At 32.4% G+C, this 15,473-nt stretch overlaps 1 protein-coding gene across 5 annotated transcripts in view; it reads left to right on the forward strand.

Annotated features, from left to right (window-relative positions):
• The window catches only part of LOC132708522 (heat shock factor protein-like), a 38,313-nt gene extending 23,750 nt beyond the window's left edge, over nucleotides 1-14,563 (forward strand). For 3 of the 5 annotated variants that reach the window (XM_060680859.1, XM_060680861.1, XM_060680860.1), the window contains exons 6-9: nucleotides 11,766-11,993; nucleotides 12,159-12,341; nucleotides 12,398-12,636; nucleotides 13,071-14,563. In XM_060680859.1, the coding sequence (XP_060536842.1) occupies nucleotides 11,766-11,993; nucleotides 12,159-12,341; nucleotides 12,398-12,636; nucleotides 13,071-13,314 (894 nt within the window). In that variant the 3' untranslated portion in view covers nucleotides 13,315-14,563. The remainder of the gene's footprint in view (nucleotides 1-11,765; nucleotides 11,994-12,158; nucleotides 12,342-12,397; nucleotides 12,637-13,070) is intronic. The other 2 variants (XM_060680863.1, XM_060680864.1) reach the window with 2 other exon arrangements.
• The last annotated feature ends 910 nt before the right edge of the window (nucleotides 14,564-15,473 follow it).

Here is a 15,473-nt window from a genome sequence, read left to right on the forward strand (position 1 = left end):
ATTAGTTTTAAGGAATACGTAAATAATTATAATTCCTTTCTTTTTAGAATTGAAATTATTGATTTTCCTTAAACCCACATGTTATTGCATGGTCAGAACAAGTGCGCATAAAGTTATCCATTTAACACTAACAAACACTAAAAAGTATGGATTATTGTATCATAATTTAAAAAGCAATGTTTAAAATCAAAATTACATCAAAATAATAATAATAATAATAATTTTGCTCGAAAAAATTGCATCGTGTCTACCGTTAAAAAATTGCCAGTTAAAAATTCATGTATTTTTAACAACAATTTCTATCTGTTAAAAATACATGTAGAAATTGCGTTGTGTCTACCGGGCTTTCTTTAGTAATTTTGTAACAGTTGTAAATCTTGTTTGTTCTGCATCCCCGACAGGTTGCAGAATTTGCAGAATTTCCAAAATAAGGAATACTTAGTGGACTTGTGTCTGCTTTTAGCAACCTTTTGACTAAAAACAAATGCGTACAATTTTGGTGTGTTTGTTGGTGTTTATTTCGATTGTTTCTATGACCTTGTTAGATATCGAATAAATATTTTTACTTGCGTAAATTTAAAATTGACGAATTTATGTAAATATTATATCATGTGTGATTACCACCATATTTTTAAAATGTTCAATTCTTGTTTTGCCCCTTATTTTAAATGTTTGTAAAATTACAGTTGATTTACAGGTACTTAAATGCAAAAACCTTGCTGCTAATTGTACAGACTCATGTTGTCGTTATATTTTAGAAATTTTTTAAAATTCACCTATTTAAGTACTGCCTCTGTGTTTTCCGCATGAAGAACCTTCCCCTTTCCGACATATTTTTGTGATATCTATTGTAGTTGTTCGTTTACTACGTGTTTTTCCTTTGACTTTGTGTCGCCAAAGATGTAATAGCGATTTTTGGGAGACTTCGATGTATCGACGTACAATTGGGCTTTGCATTTGTTAATTATTGTCTTGGAAAGTCAAATGCAATACGAGCACCGGATAGAAAACTTAGGTGTCGCTTAGAATCAAATCTAGATGTTACATGCTTTGTTCAAATTTTTCATCCTTTGGTTATTGTGGTTCAATAAATCACTTGTTCTTTTGTGAAGCAGCTTCACGCTTTCTGTCGCATAAATAAAATTCATATGTACGCACAATCTGTATAAAGCGCTTTTGAAAAAGACAATCGATCTTAAATTTAAGTTTTTTAATTTAATTATTCGCATACTATTATCCATTGTCGACTTTTTATCGATATTTGTGAAAGCGAACTCCAAGATTTTCAGAATTTACCACAATGGAAGTAGTTTGCATATCGTTTTTCCGATTTTTCCCTTACTTTAGGTCCGGTCCATATGGTATTTTCGGATCGATTTTTTTTATACGTTTTTAAAATTGTCAATATTTATTCCATAACTGTTATTGTTTCTCCGTCTTCCAAATTAAATTTGGCAACGCAACTGACTGCTTGAATTGAATTACAAAATTGGGTCATCGGTTTTTACTCCTCCTTAGATGTGGTATAACACCATCTGGGACAATTCTTTGACACGAACTCATTTTCAAAACGCAGCCACTATGGATGTTACTGCAGCAGCGTACGGGGTGGTCGGTTTATTATTAGATGATATAAATAGAGTAAAAAGTTGTTTGAATTGATATATACTTTTAAAGTATATTGTTATCTGTCGTTTTCTGACATATTTTAAATTTTTGTCAAAAACGTTGTTTGACATCTATCGATTTCTCCGACCGAAACCCTTTGTCATATATTTGGGGTTAATTTCCTTATAAAAGAACTATATGATGTTTTGAAAATAAATAAATACAAATAGCTGTAAAAAATTTCAATAAGAAAATCTTTAAGTCTATTTTTCTTCAAATGGACACATTCCATTCCTATAATTTTATCATATTTATCATAGGTTTCTTATTTACAAAAAGTAGTAGATTTCAAAATATCGTCAACATTTGTCTTTCCAGGATTAGGCATATTTGCCTGTTCCGGCTTCACCATCTCAACCTAGATCAGCCGATGCTTCTTCCTAATGGTTAATTGAGGCTTTCTTGGGAATTCTCTTCTTTCACCTTCTTTTGCAATTTGGATCTACATCTGTTATTGGTTGTATTTATAGTTCTTACGTACACCCTTTTACAGAGCTGTAATCTTGTTTTCTAGTAGCCATGCCTAGTATTGTGGGAATTGCCATGTTCTTTCCTAGTTTTTCATTTACGTGCTCTTCGTAGAATCCCCCACATCCGTTGGTAGCTGTTAGTTTTATTAAAGATATCTTTGTCTTCTTCGTACGGAACCCTTTTCAATGGATTGATTTTGGACTACAATTTTCGTACGAATTGGATCTTTCCCTAGAGATGCAATTCATTGTCTTGGTTTTTTTTGTGTGGAGGCTTTTAAATCTCAGATTACTGATAACAGGTTTTGTTTGTGGCTTCATATTTGCAGCTTGTTTTCACTATTTTTAATGATAACCTGGTCACCAAGAAATAGGAGTTCGCAATTTTTCTTAGTTCCTGGTTGTTGATTTGTATTCCCACTGGTGCAATTCGTTTCCGTTCATTTTTACTAACGTCTCGATTAGTTGCGATTTCAGGTGTTTTCTGGCCATTACCTGTATCAATCGCTATTTTTGTACTCATATTGTATTTTTCACTTCTCCCCGACCGTTACTCAAATTCTGATCTAACTATGTTACTTGATCCTGATTCTTCTGACATTGATATTCATTTGCTCAATCTTATTGTATTTGATAATAACAATTTCAATCACAAATAAATATTGATCGATATACTTGAAATTTTCCCAGAGTGTTTAAAAGGATACAAACGCAATGTAAAACATTTGGTTTTTGAAGTAGATTCTAAAAAAACTATTTGTGTTTCTAATTCCCAAAATTTTTATTTAGACGTGAATAATTCCGCTCCTCGAATTGAGGACATTGAAATGACATGCCTCAAATTACTTGGATATGGTAATGATTTGGAATGTTTGCGAATAGAAACGTTATATTTATTTACATACGTGTTAATGCCGTATTGCCTAGAATTTTGTTGCCCTAGAAAGATAGCTTTAAATTTTCAAAAAGAACTACGATTTGAATTACCTAAGGCTTGGACCCTAAAAGTAATGGAAGTAAATGTTTCGTTGCTATTACTATTACGATTATATAATTGTATTAATTTTTTTTTTCGATATACTGTAACGTATTGTTTAAAACGTTTAAAATGTTGCTTTTTCAAAAGTGCTTTGATTTAATCTGTCTGCTATATACATACAGGTCTATCCTGTGGTTACATGTTTTTGATTGCATATTACATTTTGAATTTAGTAACATGGTATGGTAAATCAGCGTAAGTCAAATTAATATATAGGCGACTTGTCTATATGTTTTTTTGAAACCTGAAATATTGCTATGGCCAAGTTTCATCATTTACAATGCAGGATGAAAATATCAGGGACTTGCAATATAAGCATGTGATTTTCATTTTTGTTATGAACATCACGGGCATATATTTACACACACAAACACTCAGAAACAGACACGCTTAAAGGTGGACGCAAGAACTGTAACTGTAAACTGAAAACTTGGCCATTTGCAACCTGTCGTAGATGATGAACTTTTATTAAATTTTTGAAATTAAGTTTTTCTTCGAATCAAAGCAACGCATTTAATCGTAGTTCTTTTTTAATTTGCTAATTTTATGTAGGCTGGCGCAAAAGTCAGTTTGTGATTGTTTAACTGAATTTGCACCTCTGTGTTGTGCTGATGCTCATATGTCAGTCAAAAATATGAATATAACAGAAACTAGAGAAAAGCCAAAATTTTCCCAAAAATATTGCTTCGTCATTCTTTCCTTCATGTTCCTTAATTTAGAGTGTGACTCTTCTTTATTAATGATAATTTATTTAATGGTCTAATAAATTTGAAAAATATGTTGGATATTTCAAAGTCTAATAGAAAGCGTTGAAGTGAACCCTAAAATTTTCAATCATTGGCCCGGTAGACACGATGCAATTTCTACATCTATTTCTGCATATATTTTATCATGTAAATATTGCAACGTGTCTACTAGTAAATTGCAAAAATTTGTCCGGCAAAATTACCAGCTATTTTTTTCCAATTTGTGCGTGTAAATCGGCGCAAAGCGTTTGTTTTCATAAACTTATATTTTTTACCACTATGAAAACTGCAATAAAGGCAAAATCACCAAAGATCCAAGTGGATTTTTTTCAAGAAGCAACTGTAGAACCTGCTACAGACAAAAGGCTCATTGCCAATTTGTTTAAAAAATTGCAAAACTCAAACAGAAAAATTAAGAACTGTTATGAAACAAGCCAAGAAACAATTTGTTAAAAAAAACTGTATTGCAATATGTAACCTAAGTAAGAGAATTGCACTGAAATTAGTTTTATTTAATACATAAATTAATATAATTGCTTTCTTTTTAGAATTGGGATTATTGATTTTCATTATACCCACAAGTTATTGCATGGTCAGAACAAATATCATAAAGTTTATCTATTTAACACTAACAAACACTAAAAAGTATGAATTATTGTATCATAATTTAAAAAACAACGTTTAAAATCAAAATTAAATCAAAATAATCAACCCATTTTGCTCGAAAAAATTGCATCGTGCCTATCGTTAAAAAATTACCAGTTAAAAATTCATGTATTTTTGACAACAATTTCTATCTGTTAAAAATACATGTAGAAATTGCGTTGTCTACCGGGCTTTCTGTAGTAATTTTGTAACAGTTGTAAATCTTGTTTGTTCTGCATCCCCGACAGGTTGCAGAATTTGCAGAATTTCCAAAATATGGAATACTTAGTGGACTTGTGTCTGCTTTTAGCAACCTTTTGACTAAAAACAAATGAGTACAATTTTACTGTGTTTGTTGGTGTTTGTTTCGATTGTTTCTATGATATTGTTAGATATCGAATAAATATTTTTACTTGCGTAAATTTAAAATTGACGAATTTATGTAAATATTATATCATGTGTGATTACCACCATATTTTTAAAATGTTCAATCCTTGTTTTGCCCCTTATTTTAAACGTTTGTAAAATTACAGTTGATTTACAGGTATTTAAATGCAAAAACCTTGCTGCTAATTGTACAGACTCATGTTGTCGTTATATTTTAGAATTTTTTTAAAATTCACCTATTTAATTACTGCCTCTGTGTTTTCCGCATGAAGAACCTTCCCCTTTCCGACATATTTTTGTGATATCTATTGTAGTTGTTCGTTTACTACGTGTTTTTCCTTTGACTTTGTGTCGCCAAAGATGTAATAGCGATCTTTGGGAGACTTTTCTATGTATCGACGTACAATTGGGCTTTGCATTTGTTAATTATTGTCTTGGAAAGTCAAATGCAATACGAGCACCGGATAGAAAACTTAGGTGTCGCTTAGAATCAAATCTAGGTGTTGCATGCTTTGTTCAAATTTTTCATCCTTTGGTTATTTGTGGTTCAATAAATCACTTGTTCTTTTGTGAAGCAGCTTCACGCTTTCTGTCGCCTAAATAAAATTCATATGTACGCACATTCTGTATAAAGCGCTTTTGAAAAGGACAATCGATCTTAAATATAAGTTTTTTAATTTAGTTATTCGCATACTATTGTCCATTGTCGACTTTTTATCGATAGTTTTGAAAACGAACTCCAAGATTTTCAGAATTTACGACAATGGAAGTAGTTTGCATATCGTTTTTCCGAATTTTCCCTTTAGAGTCCTTTACTTCAGGTCCGGTCCAAATGGTATTTTTCTATCGATTTTTTTTATCCGTTTTTAAAATTGTCGATATTTATTCGATAACTGTTATTGTTTCTCCATCTTCCAAATAAAATATGGCAACGAAACTGACTGCTTGAATTGAACGGGTATCAGTTGTCAGAACCTCTTGGAAGTATGATAAAAAAATTGGAGAAAATAATTGTTTGAATTAATATATACTTTTAAAATCTTATATTCTTGTCTGTCATTTTCTGGCATAGTTTAAATTTTTCTCACAAATGTTGTTTGACATCTATCGATTTCTCTGACTGAAAGCCTTTGTCATATATTTGTTGTTAATTTCCTTATAAAAGAACTATATGAAATTTTGAAAATAAATAAATACAAATAGCTGTTAAAAATTTCAATAAGAAAATCTTTAAGTCTGTTCTTCTTCAAATGGACACATTCCATTCCTATAATTTTATCATATTTATCATAGGCCTCTTATTGGCAAACAGTAGTAGATTTCGAAATATCGTCAACATTTGTCTTTCCAGGATTAGGCATATTTGCCTGTTCCGGCTTCACCATCTCAACCTAGATCAGCCGATGCTTCTTCCTAATGGTTAATTGAGGCTTTCTTGGGAATTCTCTTCTTTCATCTTCTTTTGCAATTTGGATCTACATCTGTTATTGGTTGTATTTATAGTTCTTAAGTACACCCTTTTACAGAGCTGTAATCTTGTTTTCTAGTGGTCATGCCTAGTAGTGTGGGAATTGCCATGTTCTTTCCTAGTTTTTCATTTACGTGCTCTTCGTAGAATCCCGCACATCCGTTGGTAGCTGTTAGTTTTATTAAAGATATCTTTGTCTTCTTCGTACGGAACCCTTTTCAATGGATTGATTATGGACTACAATTTTCGTACGAATTTCATCTTTCCCTAGAGATGCAATTCATTGTCTTGGTTTTTTTTGTATGGAGTCTTTTAAATCTCAGATTACTGATAACAGGTTTTGTTTGTGGCTTCATATTTGCAGCTTGTCTTCACTATTTTGAATGATAACCTGGTCACCAAGAAATAGGAGTTCGCAATTTTTCTTAGTTCCTGGCTGTTGATTTGTATTCCCACTGGTGCAATTCGTTTCCATTCATTTTTACTGACGTCTCGATTAGTTGCGATTTCAGGTGTTTTCTGGCCATTACCTGTATCAATCGCTATTTTTGTACTCATATTGTATTTTTCACTTCTCCCCGACCGTTACTCAAATTCTGATCTAACTATGTTACTTGATCCTGATTCTTCTGACATTGATATTCATTTGCTCAATCTTATTGTATTTGATAATAACAATTTCAATCACAAATAAATATTGATCGATATACTTGAAATTTTCCCAGAGTGTTTAAAAGGATACAAACGCAATGTAAAACATTTGGTTTTTGAAGTAGATTCTAAAAAAACTATTTGTGTTTCTAATTCCCAAAATTTTTATTTAGACGTGAATAATTCCGCTCCTCGAATTGAGGACATTGAAATGACATGCCTCAAATTACTTGGATATGGTAATGATTTGGAATGTTTGCGAATAGAAACGTTATATTTATTTACATACGTGTTAATGCCGTATTGCCTAGAATTTTGTTGCCCTAGAAAGATAGCTTTAAATTTTCAAAAAGAACTACGATTTGAATTACCTAAGGCTTGGACCCTAAAAGTAATGGAAGTAAATGTTTCGTTGCTATTACTATTACGATTATATAATTGTATTAATTTTTTTTTTCGATATACTGTAACGTATTGTTTAAAACGTTTAAAATGTTGCTTTTTCAAAAGTGCTTTGATTTAATCTGTCTGCTATATACATACAGGTCTATCCTGTGTTTACATGTTTTTGATTGCATATTACATTTTGAATTTAGTAACATGGTATGGTAAATCAGCGTAAGTCAAATTAATATATAGGCGACTTGTCTATATGTTTTTTTGAAACCTGAAATATTGCTATGGCCAAGTTTCATCATTTACAATGCAGGATGAAAATATCAGGGACTTGCAATATAAGCATGTGATTTTCATTTTTGTTATGAACATCACGGGCATATATTTACACACACAAACACTCAGAAACAGACACGCTTAAAGGTGGACGCAAGAACTGTAACTGTAAACTGAAAACTTGGCCATTTGCAACCTGTCGTAGATGATGAACTTTTATTAAATTTTTGAAATTAAGTTTTTCTTCGAATCAAAGCAACGCATTTAATCGTAGTTCTTTTTTAATTTGCTAATTTTATGTAGGCTGGCGCAAAAGTCAGTTTGTGATTGTTTAACTGAATTTGCACCTCTGTGTTGTGCTGATGCTCATATGTCAGTCAAAAATATGAATATAACAGAAACTAGAGAAAAGCCAAAATTTTCCCAAAAATATTGCTTCGTCATTCTTTCCTTCATGTTCCTTAATTTAGAGTGTGACTCTTCTTTATTAATGATAATTTATTTAATGGTCAAATAAATTTGAAAAATATGTTTGATATTTCAAAGTCTAATAGAAAGCGTTGAAGTGAACCCTAAAATTTTCAATCATTGGCCCCGGTAGACACGATGCAATTTCTACATCTATTTCTGCATATATTTTATCATGTAAATATTGCAACGTGTCTACTAGTAAATTGCAAAAATTTGTCCGGCAAAATTACCAGCTATTTTTTTCCAATTTGTGCGTGTAAATCGGCGCAAAGCGTTTGTTTTCATAAACTTATATTTTTTACCACTATGAAAACTGCAATAAAGGCAAAATCACCAAAGATCCAAGTGGATTTTTTTCAAGAAGCAACTGTAGAACCTGCTACAGACAAAAGGCTCATTGCCAATTTGTTTAAAAAATTGCAAAACTCAAACAGAAAAATTAAGAACTGTTATGAAACAAGCCAAGAAACAATTTGTTAAAAAAAACTGTATTGCAATATGTAACCTAAGTAAGAGAATTGCACTGAAATTAGTTTTATTTAATACATAAATTAATATAATTGCTTTCTTTTTAGAATTGGGATTATTGATTTTCATTATACCCACAAGTTATTGCATGGTCAGAACAAATATCATAAAGTTTATCTATTTAACACTAACAAACACTAAAAAGTATGAATTATTGTATCATAATTTAAAAAACAACGTTTAAAATCAAAATAATCAACCCATTTTGCTCGAAAAAATTGCATCGTGCCTACCGTTAAAAAATTACCAGTTAAAAATTCATGTATTTTTGACAACAATTTCTATCTGTTAAAAATACATGTAGAAATTGCGTTGTCTACCGGGCTTTCTGTAGTAATTTTGTAACAGTTGTAAATCTTGTTTGTTCTGCATCCCCGACAGGTTGCAGAATTTGCAGAATTTCCAAAATAAGGAATACTTAGTGGACTTGTGTCTGCTTTTAGCAACCTTTTGACTAAAAACAAATGCGTACAATTTTGGTGTGTTTGTTGGTGTTTATTGCGATAGTTTGTATGACATTTTTATATATCGAATAAATATTTCTACATGCTAACAATTTAAAATTGACGAATTTATGTAAAAATTATGTCAAGTGTGATTGTCAATATATTTTCAAAATGCTTAATTATTGTTTTCTCCCTTCATTTAAATGTTTGTAAGATTTCAGAGGATTTACAGGTATTTAAATTCAAGAACCTTGTAACTAAATGTACAGATTTATGTTCCAGTGAATTTGAAAATTTGTAGTAGCTTGCGGATCACAAGTCGGGCCAAATTTTTCAAATTCACCTATTTATTTACCGCCTCGGTGTTTTCCGCATGAAGAGCTTTCTCCTTTCCGACGTATTTTGATGTTTAGATTTCTATTGTAGTTGTTCGATTACGTGTTTTTCCCTTGCCTTTGTGTCCCCAAAGATATTTTCTTTAGCGATCTTTGGGAGATTTTCCGATGTATCAATGTTCAATTCGGCTTCGCATTTGTTAATTTTTGTTTGGGAAAGTCAAATGCAAGGCGAGCAAAGGATGGAAATCTTAGGTGTCACTTAGAATCTTACCTGGATGTTGCATGCTTTGTTCAAAATTTTCATCCTTTGGTTATTGTGGTTCAAGAAGTCACCAGTTCTTATGGAGCAACTTCGCAGTTTCTGTTGCGCATCTTAAAATACTATTTATGTACTTCCTGCGTAAAGTGCTTTCACATTATCGACTTTTTATCGATAGTTTTGAAAACGAATATTTAATTCGATTTCTGTTTTTTATTAGATTTTCACCATTTCGTGGTAACTTCTTGCAACTGTAAGATGAAAATCAAAATTGGCAGAGACTTTTTTTTATTGGAGCGACACACCCATTGCGTCACTCCAAGGTTTTCGAAACTTGCGACATTGGAAGTACTTTGTATAAATATCTGAACCAGTTTTTCCGATTGTGCTGGCTGTTTTCTTGGAGATATTCAATTCCTTCTAAATAGTACTTTCCGATCCGAATTTTTTATTCGTTTTTAAAGTCGTCGATATTTACTCGATAACTATTGTTATATTTCCGACCTGTAAGTAAAATTTGGCAAAGAAACTGCTCGAATTGAATTACAAAACTGGCTCATCGTTTTTCCTCCTTAAAACGCGTCCGGACTTGTAAACAGGATGTCGTATCGTAAGACTATCGCAAAAATTTTCTTGACACGTATTATAGTTAGCCACAATAGATTTTACTACATCAGCCAATGGGGAGGTTCGTTTAATATGAGGTAATTCCTTCTCTCAAAATCTGTTAAAAATTGAAAAAAAAATAGATAATAAAGTTTTTTGGATTCATACACCGGGTTAGTAACAACTGTAAAATTCGGAACGATAAAGTTCAATACTTGGGGTTTTTAAAAAATGCTAACAGCGATGTTGTCAGATTTCGTATAATTCTAGTAATCTTTGAGTGATACACTTCTAAAGTTTGCTATGTTCGTAAACATCTAAGGTGTTAACAATTTTTTTATTGACAGTGATAAATCTGACATCACTGCAAGTGTGTCTCTATGTTAAATTTCTCTACGCTTCTGTGTTATTTGTTTTAAACCAAGACCAGTCTTGAAGTAAAATCGTTTCGGAGATATTTAGAAGCCTGTCGCTATAATTTTGTTGTATAGTTTATTAGCCGCATTTGGCAGGTCTCTATAGTTATCTATTTTATTCCGTTGTTGTTATTGCTTGTAAAAATAAGGTGACGATGAAACAACAAAATCCACATAACTTAGTCGTTTTTTATTTTAATGGATGTTTTAATGCAACAAAAAACCTTCTCAAGTATATGAAACTTATAAAAAACGAAATCATGTAGAAAATAATAATAGTAAATTAAAAAGGCAATTATTATTTGCAAATTTCATGAAAAACCGAGGGTTTTTATAAAGATATATGTTTCTTAAAATGCCATATATAAAAATGCCAAACTTGTACAAATAGGGCGTTTCAATTAAAAAAAAAAAACTTTTAACGACTTTTTCATTTCAATTTACACACTGTGTATTCTAATATTTTCAAAGTATAAGTGAATCCAAACAACTTTTGTGTAAGAAATGAACAAAAAATTAAAAATTGGTTAACTTTTTAATGTTAATGGTTTAGTGGGGTTCTGGAGTCACTAGGGAAATATTTAACTTTTTATTCTTAACTTTAAATGAATGTTAATGTAACAACACACGGATCCACATTCTATTTCCAAGTCCGGTCGAACCATCACGGTACGCAACTTGCAATTGGCTGACAATTTAAATTCATTTGGGAGAAACAGGAAAAAACACGGAGTCTCTTCTTGCGTTTGATGGTATACCGGGGCGGTCAAAAAAAAAGTGCTTGAGAGAGACACACTTTCATTCTTCGGCTCCATGTTTTATTCCGCTGTTTAATCCAATTTTCCTGTGCTAAAGTAAAAAAAAAAAAACCGTGCGGAAAAAATATGCTGGCCAGGATGGTTTTGGTCCGATATCCCAACCAACTACGTCAAAAAGCGACCGTTTTGTTTTGCAGTTAATTCAATTCTTGGTCACGTTAGTTCAGCCCACAGCGCAGAGAATGAGCGTTGGGGTAAAAAGGCGAATTCCGTTGATGTTGCACGAAAGTCCCACTAAGAAAATGAAGGGCAAGAAATCCGAAGATAGGCCATCGGGCGAAAATGGCCCTACGATACACGAACTGGACGCTGACATTGACATTAACCCTGAAGACTTATTAGCGGAAAATGTTGAGGTGCCATTGGTGAGTATTACATGATGTTTCAGTTTTTTCTCGGATATTTTTAATAGTTTACAGAACTTAACCGAAAATTAATCTAAAATGTTGTTATAAAAATATATTATTTTGTACTAATAAAATTTTTGATTGACCTTTGATTTGGGTTTTTGAGAATTTTTTTTTTTTTAGATTGACAGCCCGGCGACATCGGGAAATGTTCCAGAACCACTTCAAAATGACTCGACCGCTTCGACTGTAGACTTGGGAACCACGAATATTGACTTGGGAACTACGGATGTTGACTTGGGAACCACGGAGGTTTCGCAGGATGCCTTAAATAACGACTTTATTTGGGACAAACCGGAATTTGTGGTCTGATTGGTCATCACGTTATTACTTTTTCTTTATATTGATTGTATTGTTCGCAGCATATCGACGGGCCCAGCGATTTGGTATGCGACAATGAAGAGGATCTGATTAATACTTTGCAGAACAATGCTGCATCTAACGAGCAAATATTTTTAAATCCAAATAGTCGGGATGCGCTGATAAGTAATTTGACTCAACCACAGACGAGCAGTGCGGCCGCAGGAATGTCATTAAGCAAGAAAACCGTTTCTGAACCTAATACCAATGATCAAACTAACCCCAGTAAGGGGATGTCTGGGTTAGTAGTGGATTCTGATTTTCTTCTTGTTTCATGGCGGGTTTTATTTACCTATTTGACTGAAACTATAGCTCTATTTGATCTTGTCTGCGAACTACTTAATTTTAATTCGATTAATATTTAAAAAATACCAAATAGCAGGAATTTTGCGGGATCATTGTGTAACCTGGAACATTTTAATTATATCTGCGATTTTTAACTGTTCTCAAAAATCCCGCAAACTTGCTGCAAAATTAATATTGATACATATTCATTTTGGCAAATTCACACTAATTTTTCTTAAGTGTTTGACAGGTTCAGGTGACCAATTGTCCTACAATTTCAGCCAAATAAAACTGAAACGGTTAGGCATGGTTTGTCTCATTGACGTAAAGGATATAGATAGTTAAAGCCAATTAACCCGTTAGTACGCTTGGTACTAATGATTGTTTTAGGGAAGACCTTGACGTCCACTTGGACAACACTCAGAGCGAGCTGGATCAATTGAAAGATATGTTGAACGGATGCACATCGTTCGATGCCAATGCTTTACTAGGAGTAAGTAAATGCCCTTCTTCTGTTGATGTTGATGCTAATGGTTTGCTGGGAGTAAGTAATATTTTAATTATCTGGGCGACTAATACAATTGTTGCCACTATAGGGTATAGTGTATATGTCGCCTTAAATACAATTTTTTAACATACACTTTGGTGTCCTATTAAAAGTTTTGAGAGACGGAAAATAATAGTCGGTAACGTGTTTTTCAGTTCTCAGAACTTTTAATAGGAAATTTGTGACGTAAATGACCGTTATATTTTAATTATATCATTGATCCCAGTTTAGCTCTTAGAAAAGATTTTTTGTATCCAGCTTTTCAGCGATAACGAACCAGATTTTGAGTTACCCGAATCGAATGGTTTGTGGGAAAGGGACTACTAACGCAACTAATCGATTACTTGGTTTCAAGGATATACTCGACGAGTTGATTAGCATGCAAGAGGACTGGTCCCTTTCAGGTTGGGATGTGCTGGGTGTTCCGGACTTAAGCCCTACTCAGAAAGACAAAAAATTCCAGTAATAATAAACAACCAGCCCCGATTTCCAGGCAACGCGTAATTTGCTTTGGGGTTGCAAATTTGCATTTTTTTGTTTGCAACTTTTACTCCAATAAGATTTTTTCTATTTATGATTTCCACAAAAAATTGTAAATTTTGCAGGTGCCGCAGAATAAATCTTTTGTTTTTTTTTTTTGGAGAATTTGGTCATGTAACCGTTTTTATTTTATTTAAAGTTTGTTTCTTTAGAGTAGGATACTTGGAGAATATTGTTTTAAATTGGTCCGAAAATGGACAAAGGCACCAGTAAAATTTTGCAACTATGTTCAACGTTTCATTTTTATTAAATAAATATTCCATTCAAGTTATGTAAAGCATTAATTTGCATGAATATCTAGGGAGCCATTAAATTGATAGTAGATTTTCCAAAAATCAGTTTTCAGGTTCTAAGAATCTCTGTTTAGGGATCTAATTTTTTGTACTGGTCAAGTAGATTATATTTATCAATGCAGAGCATTTTGTTGCTGGTATATTTCTGATTTATGCTAGCAGAGGTCATTAGACCTTTGCTAGGATTATAACAAATTGACATCTGAAATTATCATAAAGCAACATTGTGAGCTGTTGCGACAAATAAAATTCATGCACTATAATGCTTCCAGATGGTTTTGGTGAATAGTATCTTAAGTTACATTTGAATGTCTTAAAATAATCAGGGACTCAGGTTTTTGTAACATGTTTAATAAAATGTTGTTCGATTTTGTAGCCATTTTAGATGTCTAACAGTCTCTAGTGATCCACACCATCTCACATACGAATACACGGCTCCTAAAATAAAAGTAAAATATTTTCTATTGTATATCTTGTTATAATAAAGTATATTTTTAAATGTTTTTTTTTGTTTTTCCACTGGCCTTTGCGGAAATTAATTCTTTAGCGATCTCTATTTTTTTTACGAAACCGGAGTGGTAATATATAAACATTACCCATCATGGGTACCTAAAAATAAATAATATGTTTTGAAAAGAAAAATTGCTATTAACCCAGAAGGTTACGTCATATGTAACCGCAATTGGTAACGAAAAGGCACAATAGGTGGCGACTTTGTCGTCTCGTGTAGTCTTCTTTTAGTCCTTTATCATTGGTGGTGGTCTGTGACCTTTATCCTCTCTCTACGTTTGAATGCACAATCGTTACTTATACGGAAGGAATCCATGAGCTTGTCGCGACTCGTCTATTTCACATAAAATTCGTTTTTTAGAAGAATTATAAATGCGGTTTCTAACGTTCGCGTCACTGACTGCCTCTGTGTTCACAGATATTTGATTGTCCTGATTTATCTTCTCCTACCTTGTCTGACTGCATTTGTTCATAATGCGTACGTCTTTGTCGCACACAGATTAACTCCTGCAGCTATGTAATACATATGTATAGGATGGATATTGCGTAGTAGCAGGATTCGACCCAAGTGTTTGATGAATTTGAGGACACCTCATGAAATTTAACAATTACCAACTCAGTGATTTAATCAGAAAACCGTGTATATGATTGAGATTTTTTTAAAGTTAGGGGTTCACTTAAGGATATCTAAATTTGACTGCGAATTGTTAAAACACAAAGGGAATTGCTATTTTAAGCCAAATTGATTACAACAATTCCTCAGTTGGAAGGAATATTCTAATAGAAAACTTAATGCGAAAAATACAAATATATGTAAATTATGTGTCTGACAGTTATGGGAGCCACAATCATAATCATAAATCTACATAATTATAGCAAGTCTGAAAAACAAGCGGTAAAAAA

Source organism: Cylas formicarius, unplaced genomic scaffold (genome assembly GCF_029955315.1).
Source record: "Cylas formicarius isolate icCylForm1 unplaced genomic scaffold, icCylForm1.1 PGA_scaffold_12__32_contigs__length_19106922, whole genome shotgun sequence".
Taxonomy (NCBI): Eukaryota; Metazoa; Arthropoda; class Insecta; order Coleoptera; family Brentidae; genus Cylas; species Cylas formicarius.